Genomic DNA, 19,086 nt, shown 5'->3' with positions numbered 1-19,086 from the left:
GCTGTGCTATATACTACGTGGCTGTGTATTATACTATGTAGCTGTGCTATATACTGTGTAGCTGTGCTATATACTACGTGCCTGTGCTATATATTACGTGGCTGTGCAATATACTACGTGGCTGTGCTATATACTACGTGGCTGTGCTATATACTACGTGGCTGTGTTATATACTGCGTGGGCTGTGCTATATACTACGTGGGCTGTGTTATATACTGCGTGGGCTGTGCTATATACTACGTGCCTGTGCTATATACTACAAGGCCCGGCGTCCGCTTCCCTGCACTCCTCCTGCATCCTGTGTAAGTGCCGGCCGTAAAGCAGAGCGGTGACGTCACCGCTCTGCTCTGTGGGAGATGCCGGAGATGTTCGGCGCTGACACAGGATGCAGGAGGAATGTGAGTATGTGTTTTTTTTTTACATTTACAATGGTAACCAGGGTAAACATCGGGTTACTAAGTGCAGCCCTGTGCTTAGTATTCCGATGTTTACCCTGGTTACCAGGGGACTTCGGCATTGTTGGTCGCTGGAGAGCGGTCTGTGTGACAGCTCTCCAGCGACCACACAACGACTAAACAGCGACGCTGCAGCGATCGGCATCGTTGTCTGTATCGCTGCAGCGTCGCTTAGTGTGAAGGTACCTTAATTGGTCACGCCCGGCCGGCCGAATCCTGTGTATAAATTGCAATATTCTGGAATCTTCATAAATAAACTACATACATATTCTAGAATACCCAATGCGTTAGAATCAGGCCACCATCTAGTAATAAATAAGAGGCATTAAAGGGATCGTCTAGAAAACTCCTTTCACACTATCTGTGCTCCAGCAAGACCACCAGGATGCTTGGCAAATAATACCCCTAAAACAGGGGGTAAGTATCAGCCAGCGTGTGTGCAGGGGCTCCTGTTACCCCACAATACTGTCTCCTCATTACACTGCAGCTGACTGATCCTAGCGGGTGACCTCTAGTGTCAGCTACCGGTACTACACGCTGCGGAACTCCGTGCGGAAGTGATTTGTTTCCGGGGGACTGTGTCTGGTGAGACACTCGCTGTGCAGGAAGTTGGGGGAGGTTGTGTTACCGTGACAATGAAGTCCAGTCATGTGAGTTACCAGGAGCTGCAGCTTTAGCGTCAGTTCGCGCGGAGTTATCTGCTTGCTATGTGCGGAGAAGCTGGTGTTATGTGACAGGGCGTGCTGGGACCTCTGGTTCTCCACCCTTGTATTACTGCATACCTGTGTAAAGAGGGTATGTGAAGCAAAAAATCACCTTACTGGTTCAAAACCTTCCAAAAATAAGCAGAAAAAATGTCTGATATAAAATGTGAAACTGTGGTATGGTGATTCTGTGTCAGTCGTACAGCTCCCCACAAAGAGAAACATTGGGGGCCGCTGATAATATTGTGATCATTTTGGGGTACTGAGATCGCAGTGTTTGCCTGTAGGGGGCGACGTGGTAACATGGGGCGGCCATAAGGGGTCCAGGAGCCAGAGTATAGGGATATTCCACGTTAACAAAACTAGACATGTAAAATGCCAGATGCGGCAGGTACTCGCCCTCCCGGGTCCCGATCTTCACGCTGCTCTGATCTCTTTGTTTTAGCAGCGTCGGTGATGGCCGGTCAATAGCTCATATCACCGCTGCAACCAATCAGTGGTGTTCCTGGAATGATTTTTATACAGCAACAATATGGCGTCATCTGGCTGCGCTAGGGGTGCTGTCATCTGGCTGCGCTAGGGGTGCTGTCATCTGGCTGCGCTAGGGGTGCTGTCATCTGGCTGCGCTAGGGGTGCTGTCATCTGGCTGCGCTAGGGGTGCTGTCATCTGGCTGCGCTAGGGGCGGCGTCATCTGGCTGCGCTAGGGGTGCTGTCATCTGGCTGCGCTAGGGGCGTTGTTATCTGGCTGCGCTAGGGGTGCTGTCATCTGGCTGCGCTAGGGGCGGCGTCATCTAGTTGCGCTAGGTGCTGTCACCTAGCTGCTCTATGGGCGGTGTCATCTGGCTGCTCTATAGGCGGCGTCATCTGGCTGCGCTATGGGGTGCTGTCATCTGGCTGCTCTTTAGGCGGCGTCATCTGGCTGCGCTATGGGGTGCTGTCATCTGGCTGCGCTATGGGCGGCGTCATCTGGCTGCGCTATGGGCGGCGTCATCTGGCTGCGCTATGGGCGGCGTCATCTGGCTGCGCTAGGGGTGCTGTCATCTGGCATGCGCTAGGGGTGCTGTCATCTGGCTGCGCTATGGGCGGCGTCATCTGGCTGCGCTATGGGTGCTGTCATCTGGCTGCGCTAGGGGCGGCGTCATCTAGTTGCGCTAGGGGTGCTGTCACCTAGCTGTTCTATGGGCGGCGTCATCTGGCTGCTCTTTAGGCGGCGTCATCTGGCTGCGCTATGGGGTGCTGTCATCTGGCTGCGCTATGGGGTGCTGTCATCTGGCTGCGCTATGGGGTGCTGTCATCTGGCTGCGCTATGGGGTGATGTCATCTGGCTGCGCTATGGGCAGCGTCATCTGGCTGCACAAGGGGCGGCCTCTTCTGGTTGCGCTAGGTGCGGCCTCTTCTGGTTGCGCTAGGGGCGGTGTCATCTGGTTGCAATAGGGGCAGTGTCATCTGGCTCCACAAGGGGCGGCATCATCTAGCTGCGTTAGGGGCGCTGTCACCTGGCTGCGCTATGGGCACTGTCACCTGGCTGCACAAGGGGCGGCGTCATCTGGCTGCGCTAGAGTCATAGCTATGCTAAGGAGCCAATTCATTAATCTTTTCACTTTTTAAGTTACTTTTCTTTTTATTTTGTCTTTGTGGTATGCTTTTCTTTGCTTTGCACACAATGTTCACAAAATTCTTAATAAGAAAATGTTGTTTATTTTTGTGTTTTAACTTTTTGTGACTTTTTAGCTCAAAAAGTATCATGTTCTGCTAAAATTTGTCAAAATTTGCTCCAAAAAATTTAGGCATTCATAAAATCAATTCAAGGGGAGACTGGAATACATTTGCCCCAATATTTTTGTGATTTAAAAAATAAGTAAATAAAAATGTATTTAGATAAAAAGCATCTGGAAACTAAAAACCCTATCAACATTAGCAAACATGAGCAGATGAGCACCTGTAAAATAGAATTTATGAATAAAATATTACCTCAAGTCTCCATCTCTAAACCGAGCGACTGTCTTTGTTAAAGGGTGACATAGGAAAGGACGCACAGATTCATTCACTGACCTGTGCTCTGTTGTGGGCTATGTGCACACGTTGCGGATTAGGCTTAGGAATTTCTGGTGCAGATTCTGCGTCTCTTGGCAGAAAACGTAGGTGCGGATTTTGTGCGTTTTTACCTCTGCGGATTTCTATAATGGAATGGGTACAAAAACGCTGCAGATCCGCAAAAAAGAAGTGACATGCTACTTCTTTTAATCTGCAGCGTTTCCGCACTGAATTTTCCGCACCATTAGCACAGCATTTTTTTTCCACATTGATTTACATTGTACTGTAAATCACTTGCGGCTCTGCAGCGTTTCTGCACCGCAAAAAACACTGCGGAACTGCAGCAAATCCACAACGTGTGCACATACCCTTAGGCTGCTGTCTTGTGGTTATATCTCTGTGCATCCCATAATCAGTTATAAAAAATTCTAGTAGCACGCTCCCGGATTATGAGGCTTTTCTCCTACAGAAGAATTATTTTATAAGAGAATATGATACTTCCATACGGTGATATACATGTTACTACAGACTCCTAGTCCATGCATTTCTCTATGGCTTTGTGCACACCACATCACCTCGTGCATAACACCGAACAGTTTTTCCACACTCTGCCTTCCATTAGTGCAGGTATGCTTGTACTTGTAGTACGCAGTTCATGCAGGAACCTTCTACCTGTGATTTCTTTAAACTATATAGTGGATTATTATCGTTATACGCTTTATGCATTATTACATGGAAGGTTTAATGCCGTTTTTTCCATTTTGCTCCAGGCACGTGTGTATGATGAATATGACTCAGATTTTAGTGACGAGGATGAAGATTCTGAAAAAACTGTCAAGAAAAAACGGTGAGCTTATATGAGCGCTGCTAAATTGATTATATGGACATGAATGGGTGCCACCACTCAGTGGTCTTTTATTTAAGGGTTTGTCCAGGCTTGGGGTCACAGGCTTTGTGACTGTAGACTTGTGAATCCTCACAGCGTGCAGTGTGCGTGCCGTCAGGATTCCCCAGGAACAACGTGCCTGTGATCGCAAGTACAGTATGCGATTTGCATTGCATGCGATCACATGCCAACTAGACGTGCACTGAAGTGAATTGAGTTAGGCCGGACATGTCTAGTTGGAATGTGGATGGGATTATGAAAATCACATGACCACCCTCTCAACGCACAGGAGAATCCTGACAGCGTGCACTGTGATGGTTCACAAGTCTGCAGTCACATAGTCTTGACTGAAGACTTGAACCCCAAGCCTGGACAACCTCTTTAGTGTCTATTAAAAGCCACTACTCGGAAGCTTTGGTGTAACTAGATGTCTAATCTAAGTCACCGATAGGATTTTTTCCATTAAATTTGTGATCGGTGAGGGTCCAGATGTTGGGACCCCCAACAGAAGTTCCTTGTGTAAATAGAGTGGTGGAGCACATGATATATTGTGGGACTGACAAGCTGGCAACAGACATCAGTTAGACTGTGGGGTCACAGTTACTGAGATCTGTGGGGTCCCAATAGTCAGACCCTCATTGATCATACATTTACTTTGTAACCTATAGTTAGGGGGTAATTGTATGTAGCGGGAAATTCCCTATAAAGCATGAGGGACTGTGATGATTCTTCATAGAGGAGAGGACAATTGGAGTATTTCAGAAACTGCAAATGTCTTTGGATTTTGACATCAAATGATAAGATCCTGTGACTGCCAGCAACCAAAAGTGAATGTAAGATCGCACTCGGACCCCACCATAAGGTAGTTGGGTTCCCATCCCAACCCTGGAGCTGATTCTGGTCTCTACATTTTTCTTTTGTCATTGACTCTCCATTAGTGATGAGCGACTGTGCTTGGATATCGTGTTATCCAAGTGTCTTGGGCGTGCTCAGATAGTATGTCCGAGTCCCTGCAGCTGCATCATTCGAGGCTGTTAGACAGCCGTAACACATGCAGGGATTATCTGTTTGTTAGGCAATCACCGCATGTGTTGTGGCTATCGAACAGCCTTGAATCATTCAGAAGGGACTCGATCATATTATTAGTGCACACCGAAGATACTTGGATAACTCTCGGATAACACTATATCCAAGCACTTTCACTCATCGCTACTCTCCATATTACAACATACGGTAATTTTTTTTTCTTTTTTTTTCTTTCCTACTTACCCTAGCTGTAGATATGCAAACACTGCAGCTTTTTTTTTCTTTTAAATGTATGCATCTGTGGCAAAAATCATTTTTGCAGTTGGGTTTTGCACTATTTGATTTTTACAGGCTCTTTGTTTTCCTGCATATTCAACTGTGATGTAGTCTGTGGCCATAAATCAGCCAAGAGGAGCTCAGAAAACAGACAGAAAAAAGTTACAAACTCCCATCAAGCCATCATAAAGGACTGATGACAGATTCTCAGTTAACTCCTTCTGCAGCCAGAAAGAGACAGCACAACATTTTTAACAAAATAAATTTGTTTTTCTTACAGGGATGGCTTTTAGGAGTAGGATTATTTCTATGAGAAGAAATGGTAGATTGTGCTGTGACGCACAGGGGAGTAGGCCACATAATTGACTTGCTATTTAGGTTTGTGGTTACTAATGCTCCTTGGGGACCTTTTATCCTGCCATAGAAAAGCCACATAAATGGCTTTTAATTTGTGTTGCTTTTTTGTCAATTACAATATAACTTGATTATTTGCTGGAAGAAAAACAAAATCTGCTTTACAATTCTGCGTTGGCTGCAAAATAGTTGTGGCTTTGTCATCAGCTGCACAGGACACGCGTTGGTCTGAGATGTAAAAAAAATGGGTGTGATTTTCTATTTCGAAATTCTGTAGTAATGTGATTTCGGTATTTATTTCTGTAGTTTTCATGCAGTCTTACATTGATGGAGCTGGTGCACAAGTTACAGACTTTGAGGTGATAGAGGGTTTAGTGACGACACAGATGGGGAGTGGGGGGTGCAGTAATTGCAGATGGGGAGGATGATGGGGAGGGTTCAGTGATTAAACACCAAAGTAATGGAGGAGGTCACACACTTAGTGGCGGCTTTCTGGGTACTGCGGTTCAGTTCCTGTTCAAATGTAATGGAGCTGATCTGCACCTCCTCATATAATCAAAGAATCATGTACATTGTCCTTGTATGTTTACTCACTGTACCCTCCATCACCTGCATGTGTGTAATCATTGAACCATTTGCATCATCCCAGTGTAGTATCAGTGAGCCACCAACTAGTCCCCATGTGTGTAGCCACAGAAACCCTCCCCATCACTCCATGTGGTTATCACTGAACCCTCTCCATCATCCCCCATGTGATTATCGCTGAACCCTCCCATCCCCCTATGTGGTTATCAATGAACCCTCTCCATCACCCCCATGTGGTTATCGCTGAACCCTCCCTATTACCCCCATGTGATTATCGCTGAACCCTCCCATCCCCCTATGTGGCTATCACTGAACCCTCCCCATCCCCCCATGTGGTTATTACTGAACCCTCCCCATCCCCTCATGTGGTCATCACTGAACCCTCCCCATCCCCCCATGGGGTTATTTCTGAACCCTCCCCATCCCCCCATGTGGTTATCACTGAACCCTCCCCATCACCCCATGTGGTTATCACTGAACCCTCCCCATCACCCCCATGTGGTTATCACTTAACCCTCCCCATCACCCCCATGTGGTTATCACTGAACCCTCCCCATCACCCCCATGTGGTTATTACTGAACCCTCCCCATCACCCCATGTGGTTATCACTGAACCCTCCCCATCCCCCTATGTGGTTATCAATGAACCCTCTCCATCACCCCTATGTGGTTATCGCTGAACCCTCCCTATTACCCCCATGTGATTATCACTGAACCCTCCCTATTACCCCCATGTGATTATCGCTGAACCCTCCTATCCCCCTATGTGGCTATCACTGAACCCTCAGCATCACTCCATGTGGTTATCACTGAACCCTCCCCATCCCCCCATGTGGTTATTACTGAACCCTCCCCATCCCCCCATGTGGTTATTACTGAACCCTCCTCATCACCCTGATGTGGTCATCACTGAACCCTCCCCATCCCCCCATGGGGTTATTTCTGAACCCTCCCCATCCCCCCATGTGATTATTACTGAACCCTCCCCATCACCCCCATGTGGTTATCACTGAACCCTCCCCATCACCCCCATGTGGTTATCACTGAACCCTCCCCATCACCCCCATGTGGTTATTACTGAACCCTCCCCATCACCCCATGTGGTTATTACTGAACCCTCCCATCCCCCCATGTGGTTATTACTGAACCCTCCCCCTTATGTGGTTATTACTGAACCCTCCCCATCACCCCCATGTGGTTATTACTGAACCCTCCCCATCACCCCCATGTGGTTATCACTGAACCCTCCCCATCACCCCCATGTGGTTATTACTGAACCCTCCCCATCACCCCATGTGGTTATTACTGAACCCTCCCATCCCCCCATGTGGTTATTACTGAACCCTCCCCCTTATGTGGTTATTACTGAACCCTCCCCATCACCCCCATGTGGTTATTACTGAACCCTCCCCATCACCCCCATGTGGTTATTACTGAACCCTCCCATCCCCCCATGTGGTTATTACTGAACCCTCCCCATCACCCCCATGTGGTTATTACTGAACCCTCCCCATCACCCCATGTGGTTATCACTGAACCCTCCCCATCCCCCCATGTGGTTATTACTGAACCCTCCCCCCCCCATGTGGTTATTACTGAACCCTCCCCATCACCCCCATGTGGTTATCACTGAACCCTCCCCATCACCCCATGTGGTTATTACTGAACCCTCCCCATCACCCCATGTGGTTATCACTGAACCCTCCCCATCACCCCATGTGGTTATTACTGAACCCTCCCCATCACCCCATGTGGTTATCACTGAACTCTCCCCATCACCCCCATGTGGTTATCACTGAACCCTCCCCATCACCCCATGTGGTTATCACTGAACCCTCCCCATCACCCCATGTGGTTATTACTGAACCCTCCCCATCACCCCATGTGGTTATTACTGAACCCTCCCCATCACCCCATGTGGTTATTACTGAACCCTCCCCATCACCCCATGTGGTTATCCCTGAACCCTCCCCATCACCCCATGTGGTTATCACTGAACCCTCCCCATCACCCCCATGTGGTTATCACTGAACCCTCCCCATCACCCCCATGTGGTTATCACTGAACCCTCCCCATCACCCCATGTGGTTATCACTGAACCCTCCCCATCACCCCATGTGGTTATCACTGAACCCTCCCCATCACCCCATGTGGTTATTACTGAACCCTCCCCATCACCCCATGTGGTTATTACTGAACCCTCCCCATCACCCCATGTGGTTATTACTGAACCCTCCCCATCACCCCATGTGGTTATCACTGAACCCTCCCCATCCCCCCCATGTGGTTATCACTGAGCCCTCCCTATCACCCCCATGTGGTTATTAGTGAACCCTCCCCATCACCCTCATGTGGTCATTACTGAACCCTCCCCATCACCCCATGTGGTTATCACTGAACCCTCCCCATCACCCCATGTGGTTATTACTGAACCCTCCCCATCACCCCATGTGGTTATCACTGAACCCTCCCCATCACCCCATGTGGTTATTACTGAACCCTCCCCATCACCCCATGTGGTTATTACTGAACCCTCCCCATCACCCCATGTGGTTATTACTGAACCCTCCCCATCACCCCATGTGGTTATTACTGAACCCTCCCCATCACCCCATGTGGTTATTACTGAACCCTCCCCATCACCCCATGTGGTTATCACTGAACCCTCCCCATCCCCCCCATGTGGTTATCACTGAGCCCTCCCTATCACCCCCATGTGGTTATTAGTGAACCATCCCCATCACCCTCATGTGGTCATTACTGAACCCTCCCCATCACCCCATGTGGTTATCATTGGTCCTTCTTTTTCGCTTCACTGAACAGTCTACATCACTCTCGTGTGTGATCACTGAACCCTCTATCACATAGTGTGACTGCAAACCTTCCTTTTCAGCATGGAAATTTCCTTTAAATGGCATATAACTGGGGATAACAGAATACTATGAAATTCTGGTTACCAGGAAGCCCGCAGCAGCTACAAAAACAAATGAGATTTTAGGGTGTATAAAGAGATATAAACCTGTGATACCAGTGTAATATTACCCCTATGCGCATATGTGAGAGCTGAAGAAGGATCAGAAGCGGACAGCTAGGACATCAAGTAGGATGGGAGGTCTCTTGTAATGAGAGATGTGAAAAATCAGACTTGTTCATCTTAGGAGTGATCTTATTTCCATGTATAGATATATTAGTGAGGTCATACAAGGAACTGGAACATAGTTTATCACTTACAAGAGCTAAGTGTGTGGAAGAAAGGATTCTTTACGGTTAATCAAACCTTTCCCTTTGAGGGAGTGTATATGAGTTGAGAGTTGTCGGATGAGTCTTGCTCTCTTCTATATCAACACTTCGGTTGTCTTATGTGTTCACCAGATGAACTTCTCATCACTTCTGTACTAAATGGTTGTCTGCTGTTAAATTTCAGAAGGAAAGAAGATGAGGAGCTGCTCAGAAAGCCCTTCCAGAAGGAGAGACCTGGGAAGGTGGCACATAGACAGGTCGCGGAGCAGGAATGGGACAGGTAAGACATGAGCTTCCTCTTGTCCATCAGTCTTTCCCAGTAATTCATGTATTACATTGTCGTTTTTTGTTTTATTTCTTTTTTACAAAAAGGGAGGAAGCACGAAACCAGCGATTCCATCTCATCTCTATGGATGCTGTATCCTTTGTCAATGTCCCGGGGCTCTAATTATTACTGCCACGGGCTTTAATAAACTTTCCACCCAAGTAATTAGCGGAAGTGCGGCTCAAGATCACGCTATAAAAACTGCAGATCAACGAGATTTCACAGCATAAATAATAGAAAAAGTAATCGGTGATTCTGTTCTGAGCCACAGTGAAATAACGGAAAGGTGAATTATGGATCTGATTATATAGTTCGGATTCTGTCATCTTGGGAGGAAATTGTAATCATTTCTTTATTATATTGTGTGATCCCCTAAGACGTGTACTGTGTATTTGTTATCGATTTTCCCATTGTTTTTTATGGATCTTCACTGGCGGTTATGGATCTAGAAGGTTGCTGTTTCTTCCAAAGCAAAATGGATTTATTTACTTATCTAATATTTGTATAGCAGCAACATATTCTGCATCATTGCTTTTTAATCTGAGAACAGCATAATGTAGGGGCTGAGAGCCTTATTCCAGGGATGTGTCACTTGATCAGGAGCTTTCTGTAGTTTCAATACAATCAGTGCTTTATCAGCAGGATATTATCACTGCAGGACCAGGTGTCAAGTGCCAGGCAGTCCAGCTAATCTGTGTAACCCCGTCCCTACGTCATGCTGCTTTCAGATTCCATAAAAAACGTATTAACAGATTCCCTTTAAAGAGGCACTCCTATTGGTTTTCCCTGAAAAAAAAAAAAAAAAAGACAATTTTGGAGCTTTTCCTTTCGCCTTCTTGTTCTATTTCTCAATTATTTCTCCTGCAAATATAGAAATATATTGTCGACTTTTTACAATTCCCCTTGCTATATGCTGGCCAGTCGGTGCTGCAAGTGTCATAGGTTGTAGTAATCGGTACACATGGATGACAATGTGTTTATTCTTTTTCAGGAGGAAGCGCAGAGGAACAATACAAAGCAGAGTTCTAAGGCTTGTGCACACTCGGGAGTTTTCTTGAGGTGGTCAAAAAAGATTAGGGTATGTGCACACGATGCTGATTTAGTGCAGAATTTTCTGCACAAAATCTGCATCTTCTGGCAGAAAACGCAGCTGACAATTCCTGCATTTTTTTATGCGTTTTTTAGTGCGTTTTTCATGCGTTTTTTGCAGTGCAGTTTTGGTGCAGTTTTTTAGTGCGTTTTTATGCGTTTTTTATGCTGATTTGTCAGCTTTTGTTAAAGCTAAATAAAGAGATACACTTTAAAAAAAAAAAAAATTACGTGATAAGGGGTTAACGTCACCTTGACATTGTATGGCTACGTTCACATTTGCGTTGCATCGGGCGCAGGTTCGGCGACGCATAGCGACGCATGCGTCATGCGCCCCTATATTTAACATGGGGGCGCATGGACATGCGTTGTCTTGCGTTTTGTGACGCATGCGTCATTTTTGGCGCAAGCGTCAGGGCGCAGAGGACGCTACATGTTGCATTTTTTTTTGCGTCCAAGATCAAGCCAAAAATGGACGCATGCGTCACAAAACAATGCGTTTTTGCATGCGTTGTGCGTTGCGTCGCCGACGCAACGCCCAATAACGCAGATGTGAAGGCTACGTTCACATTTGCGTTGTTGGGCGCAGCAACGCGACGCAACCAACAACGCATGTACACAACGCAGCGTTTTGCGACGCATGCGTTGTCATAAGATCCTACAGATCGGGACTTTCGGCGCAGGGAAAACGCTACAAGTAGCGTCCCCTGCGCCCTGTCTTGTGCGTCTATATGACGCATGCGTCGTAAAACGCAGTACAACGCATACCGGCGCATGTCCATGCGCCCCCCATGTTAAAGATAGGGGCGCATGACGCATTCGTCGGTATGTGTCGCCGACGCTGCGCCCAACAACGCAAATGTGAACGTAGCCTAAGGTGACGTTAACCCCAGTTAACAATGGAGAGGCGTCTATAAAGACGCCTATCCATTATTAACCCCTCAAAAAAAATTGGCGTAGGCTCCCGCCCAATTTTCATGTCCAGAAAGGGAAAGCCAGCGACTTGCAGGCTGCTAATTTGTAGCCAAGGAAGGGGTTAATCTTCCCAGGCTATGAATATCAGCCCACAGCTGTCTGCGTGGCTTTACTGGCTATTAAAATAGGAGGACCCCAGAAAAAAAATGACATGGGGGTCCCCCTATATTTTATAGCCAGAAAAGGCTACGCAGACAGCTGCGGGCTGATATTCATAGCCTAGAGAGGGGCCATGGATATTGGCCCCCCCTGGCTACAAACACCAGCCTGCAGCCGCCCCAGAAATGGCGCATCTCTAAGATGCGCCAAATCTGGCGCTTAGCCTCTCTCTTCCCACTCCTGTGTAGCGGTGGGATATGGGGTAATAAGGGGTTAACGTCACCTTGACATTGTAAGGTGACGTTAACCCCAGTTAATAATGGAGAGGCGTCTATAAGACGCCTATCCATTATTAACCCCAAATTTCTGAACACAAAAAAAAGACACAGGAAAAAGTATTTTAATATTCTAAATTTAACCATACTTACAAATCCCTTGATGATCTGTAGTCTTTTCCGACGTAGTCGGACGTAGTCCATTAATATCGAGTGTCCCACGACGATCTGCCATGGAGAACAGCCACACCAGGAGATGTGACTGCTCTCCATGGCTGCCAAAACATACTGACAGGAGCTAAAGCCCCTGCAGTGTGCTTGCGCATGCGCGCGAGTTTACCGGAGTTCAATGAACTCCGGGACTCTCGCTTTACGGCACTGCTGCGTGAGAGATTTCACGGCAGTTCAATTGCCGTAAAATGAGCTCCCGGAGTTCATTTAACTCCAGGAAACGAACGGGCAGCTCCGATACATTCCAGGAGCGATTAACTCCTGCAGTGTATCACCGGAGGACGTCGTGGGACAAGCGATATTATGGATTACGACGGAAAAGATTTTTTTTTTTTTATTTTGGGACAAGGATGATCGTAGATGGTGGCCTTCGGGGACGTATGTGGTGAGTATGTACTACATGTTATATGTTGTATGTAATGTATGTTTTATGTGTGTTTGTGTTTTTAACCCATTGTAGTCAGTCGCCTGACGATGGGACAACTCTCCCATCATCACATTTCGATGGGAGAAGTAGTCCCACCCGACGAATGACTACAATGAGTCACTGCTGACACACAGACAGACAGACACACACAGACACAGACACTATACATACCATACGCCTCACATCGATCCCCATCCGACAGTACGACTCCGCCCACACACTTCCTCCACATCACTGACGTCACTTCCATCTGCTGCGGTTTTGACACCCAAATCCGCATAAAAACTGCAGATGGTATTTACATCTGCAGTTTTTATGCGGATTTGACCCACAAAATGGAAGTCTATGGGTGCAGAAACGCTGCAGTTCTGCACAAAAGAAGTGACATGCACTTCTTTGAAATCTGCAGCGTTTCTGCACGGATTTTTCTGCACCATGTGCACAGCTTTTTTTTTTTCACATTGATTTACATTGTAAATCACAGTGCAGTTCTGCAGCGTTTCTGCTGCAGAAAAAAACGCTGCAGAACTGCACTAAATCTGCATCGTGTGCACATACCCTTAGTTTTCTGGTAGAAACCACTTAAAGAAATGCTCCTTAGGGCTCGAACAAGTGCACAAATTGTATAAGTTTATTACAGACATTACATCAACAATTGAAATTTACATATCATCAGATTTGGCATGTGCATCCAAAACTTCAGACAATTACCGTATATACTCGAGTATAAGCCGAGATTTTCAGCCCAAAAAAATGGGCTGAAAGTGCCCCTCTCGGCTTATACTCAAGTCATGGTCGGCGGGGGGGTCGACAGGTGAGGGGGAGCGACGACTGTCACATACTCACCTGCTCCTGGCGCTCCTGACGCGGTCCCTGCACGTCCCATGGTCTCCGGCGCCGGCAGCTTCTTCCTCTGTCAGCGGTCACCTGGTACCGCTCATTAAAGTAATGAATATGGACTCCACTCCCATAGGGTTGGAGCCGCATATTCATTCCTGTAATGAGCGGTACCATGTGACCGCTCACTACAGGAAGAAGCTGCTGGCGCCGAAGATCATCTGTCCAGGAGAAGCTGCCAGGGACCGCGCCGGGAGCAGGTGAGTATTTCATATTCACCTGTCCCTCGTTCCAGCGTCGGCGCCGCTCCGTCTTCCGCGTCCTCTGCAGTGACTGTTCAGGTCAGAGGGCGCGATGACGTATTAGTGTGCGTGCCGCCCTCTGCCTGAACAGTCAGTGCGGAGAAACGGGACGCTGAGGAGCCTCGACAAGAGGTGAGTATGTCTTTTTTTTTTTTTTTTTTTTTTTTTATTGCAGCAGCAGCATTATACAGTGGGGCAAAAAAGTATTTAGTCAGTCAGCAATAGTGCAAGTTCCACCACTTAAAAAGATGAGAGGCGTCTGTAATTTTCATCATAGGTAGACCTCAACTATGGGAGACAAACTGAGAAAAAAAAATCCAGAAAATCACATTGTCTGTTTTTTTTATCATTTTATTTGCATATTATGGTGGAAAATAAGTATTTGGTCAGAAACAAAATTTCATCTCAATACTTTGTAATATATCCTTTGTTGGCAATGACAGAGGTCAAACGTTTTCTGTAAGTCTTCACAAGGTTGCCACACACTGTTGTTGGTATGTTGGCCCATTCCTCCATGCAGATCTCCTCTAGAGCAGTGATGTTTTTGGCTTTTCGCTTGGCAACACGGACTTTCAACTCCGTCCAAAGGTTTTCTATAGGGTTGAGATCTGGAGACTGGCTAGGCCACTCCAGGACCTTGAAATGCTTCTTACGAAGCCACTCCTTCGTTGCCCTGGCGGTGTGCTTTGGATCATTGTCATGTTGAAAGACCCAGCCACGTTTCATCTTCAATGCCCTTGCTGATGGAAGGAGGTTTGCACTCAAAATCTCACGATACATGGCCCCATTCATTCTTTCATGTACCCGGATCAGTCGTCCTGGCCCCTTTGCAGAGAAACAGCCCCAAAGTATGATGTTTCCACCACCATGCTTTACAGTAGGTATGGTGTTTGATGGATGCAACTCAGTATTCTTTTTCCTCCAAACACGACAAGTTGTGTTTCTACCAAACAGTTCCAGTTTGGTTTCATCAGACCATAGGAGATTCTCCCAAAACTCCTCTGGATCATCCAAATGCTCTCTAGCAAACTTCAGACGGGCCCGGACATGTACTGGCTTAAGCAGTGGGACACGTCTGGCACTGCAGGATCTGAGTCCATGGTGGTGTAGTGTGTTACTTATGGTAGGCCTTGTTACATTGGTCCCAGCTCTCTGCAGTTCATTCACTAGGTCTCCCCGCTTGGTTCTGGGATTTTTGCTCACCGTTCTTGTGATCATTCTGACCCCACGGGGTGGGATTTTGCGTGGAGCCCCAGATCGAGGGAGATTATCAGTGGTCTTGTATGTCTTCCATTTTCTAATTATTGCTCCCACTGTTGATTTCTTCACTCCAAGCTGGTTGGCTATTGCAGATTCAATTCAGTCTTCCCAGCCTGGTGCAGGGCTACAATTTTGTTTCTGGTGTCCTTTGACAGCTCTTTGGTCTTCACCATAGTGGAGTTTGGAGTCAGACTGTTTGAGGTTGTGCACAGGTGTCTTTTTATACTGATAACAAGTTTAAACAGGAGCCATTACTACAGGTAATGAGTGGAGGAAAGAGGAGACTCTTAAAGAAGAAGTTACAGGTCTGTGAGAGCCAGAAATCTTGATTGTTTGTTTCTGACCAAATACTTATTTTCCACCATAATATGCAAATAAAATGATAAAAAAACAGACAATGTGATTTTCTGGATTTTTATTTCTCAGTTTGTCTCCCATAGTTGAGGTCTACCTATGATGTAAATTACAGACGCCTCTCATCTTTTTAAGTGGTGGAACTTGCACTATTGCTGACTGACTAAATACTTTTTTGCCCCACTGTATGTGGCACATTGTTATATGGAGCGTCTATGGGGCCATAATGAACTGCATGGAGCATTATATGGGGCATATTTGTCTATGGGGCATATTTGTATATGGAGCATCTTATGGGGCCATAATGAACTGCATGGAGCATTATATGGGGCACATTGTTATATGGAGCCATAATGAACTGTATGGAGCATTATATGGGGCACATTGTTATATGGAGCATCTATGGGGCCATAGTGAACTGTATGGAACATTATATGTGGCACATTGTTATATGGAGCATCTATGGGGTCATAATGAACTGCATGGAGCATTACATGTGGCACATTGTTATATGGAGCATCTATGGGGCCATAATGAACTGCATGGAGCATTATATGTGGCACATTTGTATATGGAGCATCTTATGGGGCCATAATGAACTGCATGGAGCATTACATGTGGCACATTGTTATATGGAGCATCTATGGGGTCATAATGAACTGCATGGAGCATTATATGTGGCACATTTGTATATGGATCATCTTATGGGGCCATAATGAACTGCATGGAGCATTATATGGGGCATATTTGTATATGGAGCATCTTATGGGGCCATCATGAACTGTATGGAGCATTATATGGGGCTCCTGATTCAATATGGATATTCAAAAACACGTAACCTACTGATGTCTCAATTAATTTTACTGGGGTAATAGGACAGTGACGATTACAGAATGCAAGTAAATTGCATATAGCCCCCAGAACATGTACATATCCCTTGACCTCCAGGTTCTTACCCATTGTCTGGTGCTTTAAGGTGCCACAACGCAAGCCCCAACGCGCGTTTCGCGTTGGCTTCCTCAGGGGGCAGCCTGATATGTAAATTTCAGTTGTTGATGTTATTATAATTGTCTGTAATAAACTTACACAATTTTTATGATTGTTTTGGACATTTTTGCTCCAATTTTTCCTCTATTAACGTATATTGCATCTTCTATTAATTACAGTTATATGAAAAAGTTTGGGCACCCCTATTAATCTTAAGCTTAATGTTTCATAAAAATTGTTTTTTTTTGCAACAGCTATTTCAGTTTCATATCTCTAATAACTGTTGGACACAGTAATGTTTCTGCCTTGAAATGAGGTTCATTGTACTAACAGAAAATGTGCAATCTGCATTCAAACAAAATTTGACAGGTGCATAAGTATGGGCACCTCACCAGGAAAGTGACATTAATATTTAGTAGATCCTCCTTTTGCAAAAATAACAGCCTCTAGTCGCTTCCTGTAGCTTTTAATGAGTTCCTGGATCCTGGATGAAGGTATTTTTGACCATTCCTCTTTACAAAACAATTCGAGTTCAGTTAAGTTTGATGGTCGCCGAGCATGGACAGCCCTCTTCAAATGATCCCACAGATGTTCAATGATATTCAGGTCTGGGGACTGGGATGGCCATTCCACAACAGTGTAATTGTTCCTCTGCATGAATGCCTGAGTAGATTTGGAGCAGTGTTTTGGATCATTGTCTTGCTGAAAGATCCATCCCCTGCGTAACTTCAACTTTGACACTGATTCATGAACATTATTGTCAAGAATCTGCTGATACTGAGAGGAATCCATGCTTCCCTCAACTTTAACAAGATTCCCGGTGCCGGCATTGGCCACACAGCCCCAAAGCATGATGGAACCTCCACCAAATTTTACTGTGGGTAGCAAGTGTTTTTCTTGGAATGCTGTGTTTTTTGGCTGCCATGCAAAACGCCTTTTTGTATGACCAAACAACTCAATCTTGGTTTCATCAGTCCACAGGACCTTCTTTCAAAAAGAAATTGGCTTCTCCAAATGTGCTTTTGCATACCTGAGCCGACTCTGTTTGTGGCGTGCTTGCAGAAACGGCTTCTTTCGCATCACGCTCCCATACAGCTTCTCCTTGTGCAAAGTGTGTTGTATAGTTGACCGATGCACAGTGACACCATCTGCAGCAAGTTGATGCTGCACATCTCTGGAGATGGTCTGAGGATTGTCCTTGACTGATCTCACCATTCTTCTTCTCTGCCTTTCTGATGTTTTTCTTGGCCTGCCACTTCTGGCCTTAACAAGAACTGTACCTGTGTTCTTCCATTTCCTTACTATGTTCCTCACAGTGGAAATTGACAGGTTAAATCTCTGAGACAGCTTTTTGTATCCTTCCCCTGAACAGCTATGTTGAATAATCTTTGTTTTGAGATCATTTGACAGTTGTTTTGAGGAGCCCATGATGCCACTCTTCAGAGGAGATTCAATCAGGAGAACAACTTGCAAGTGGCCACTTTAAGTAGCTTTTCTCATGATTGCATACACCTGGCTATGAAGTTCAAAGCTCAATGAGGTTACAAAACCAAAAAAAGTGCTTTAGTAAGTCAGTAAAAAGTAGGTAGGAGTATTTAAAACAAGAAAATAATAAGGGTGCCCATACTTATGCACCTGTCAAATTTTGTTTGAATGCAGATTGCACATTTTCTGTCAGTACAAAAAACCTCATTTCAAGGCAGAAACATTACTGTGTCCAACAGTTATTAGATATATGAAACTGAAATAGCTGTTGCAAAAAAAAACCAATTTTTATAAAACTTTAAGATTAATAGGGGTGCCCAAACTTTTTCATATAACTGTAAGTAGGTGCTGTCAAGGCTTCCGGCATCTATCCCCGCACAATGTCAGAAGATGCAAAAGCAGCGTAACTTTAATGTGCATTCTAAATGCGGCAACTACTAACATGATGTTTTCATCCACGGGTCATCGCACATTATAGCGGATTGCTGCATCTCATTATTTTCCATTGCTCCCAGCCTTATCTGGCCAGTTTTTAGCTTCCGTCTCCCATCAGATTTTCTGTTTTACATTATGCAGGGTTCATTCTTCTTGCGTTTAGTAAAATGACATGCAAATAATATTCATAAGAAAAAAAGATATCAAATCTGCTTTTGGTTTGTTAAAAAAAAAAAAAAATGACATCATATCCTGGTATTAAGTAATGTTCTCCAGAACATGATGATCTCATTGGCGGCTGGGATCAAATCTATAATAATTCATGTCTCTGCCAAATAAGCAAAGCATTCTTGGAAAACTTCAAAAAGAAGAAGAAGAAAAATAAAGTGATTTTTCAGATTGGCTGCCCATATTGTAATTTAGTGACCTGTGCTGTGAGCTCGT

At 45.6% G+C, this 19,086-nt stretch overlaps 1 protein-coding gene across 1 annotated transcript in view; it reads left to right on the top strand.

Moving 5' to 3' along the window:
• The first annotated feature begins 957 nt into the window (after positions 1-957).
• LOC143769757 (protein FRA10AC1) overlaps positions 958-19,086 on the top strand; it is an 86,353-nt gene continuing 68,224 nt past the window's right edge. Inside the window, exons 1-4 of the mRNA XM_077258603.1 lie at positions 958-1,105; positions 3,965-4,041; positions 9,746-9,841; positions 9,934-9,979. Of these exons, the coding sequence (XP_077114718.1) occupies positions 1,091-1,105; positions 3,965-4,041; positions 9,746-9,841; positions 9,934-9,979 (234 nt within the window). The 5' untranslated portion in view covers positions 958-1,090. The remainder of the gene's footprint in view (positions 1,106-3,964; positions 4,042-9,745; positions 9,842-9,933; positions 9,980-19,086) is intronic.

Source organism: Ranitomeya variabilis, chromosome 4 (genome assembly GCF_051348905.1).
Source record: "Ranitomeya variabilis isolate aRanVar5 chromosome 4, aRanVar5.hap1, whole genome shotgun sequence".
Classification (NCBI taxonomy): Eukaryota; Metazoa; Chordata; class Amphibia; order Anura; family Dendrobatidae; genus Ranitomeya; species Ranitomeya variabilis.
The sequence above is the reverse complement of the archived record's forward strand: the minus strand, read 5'-3'. Positions and strand labels throughout refer to the sequence as shown.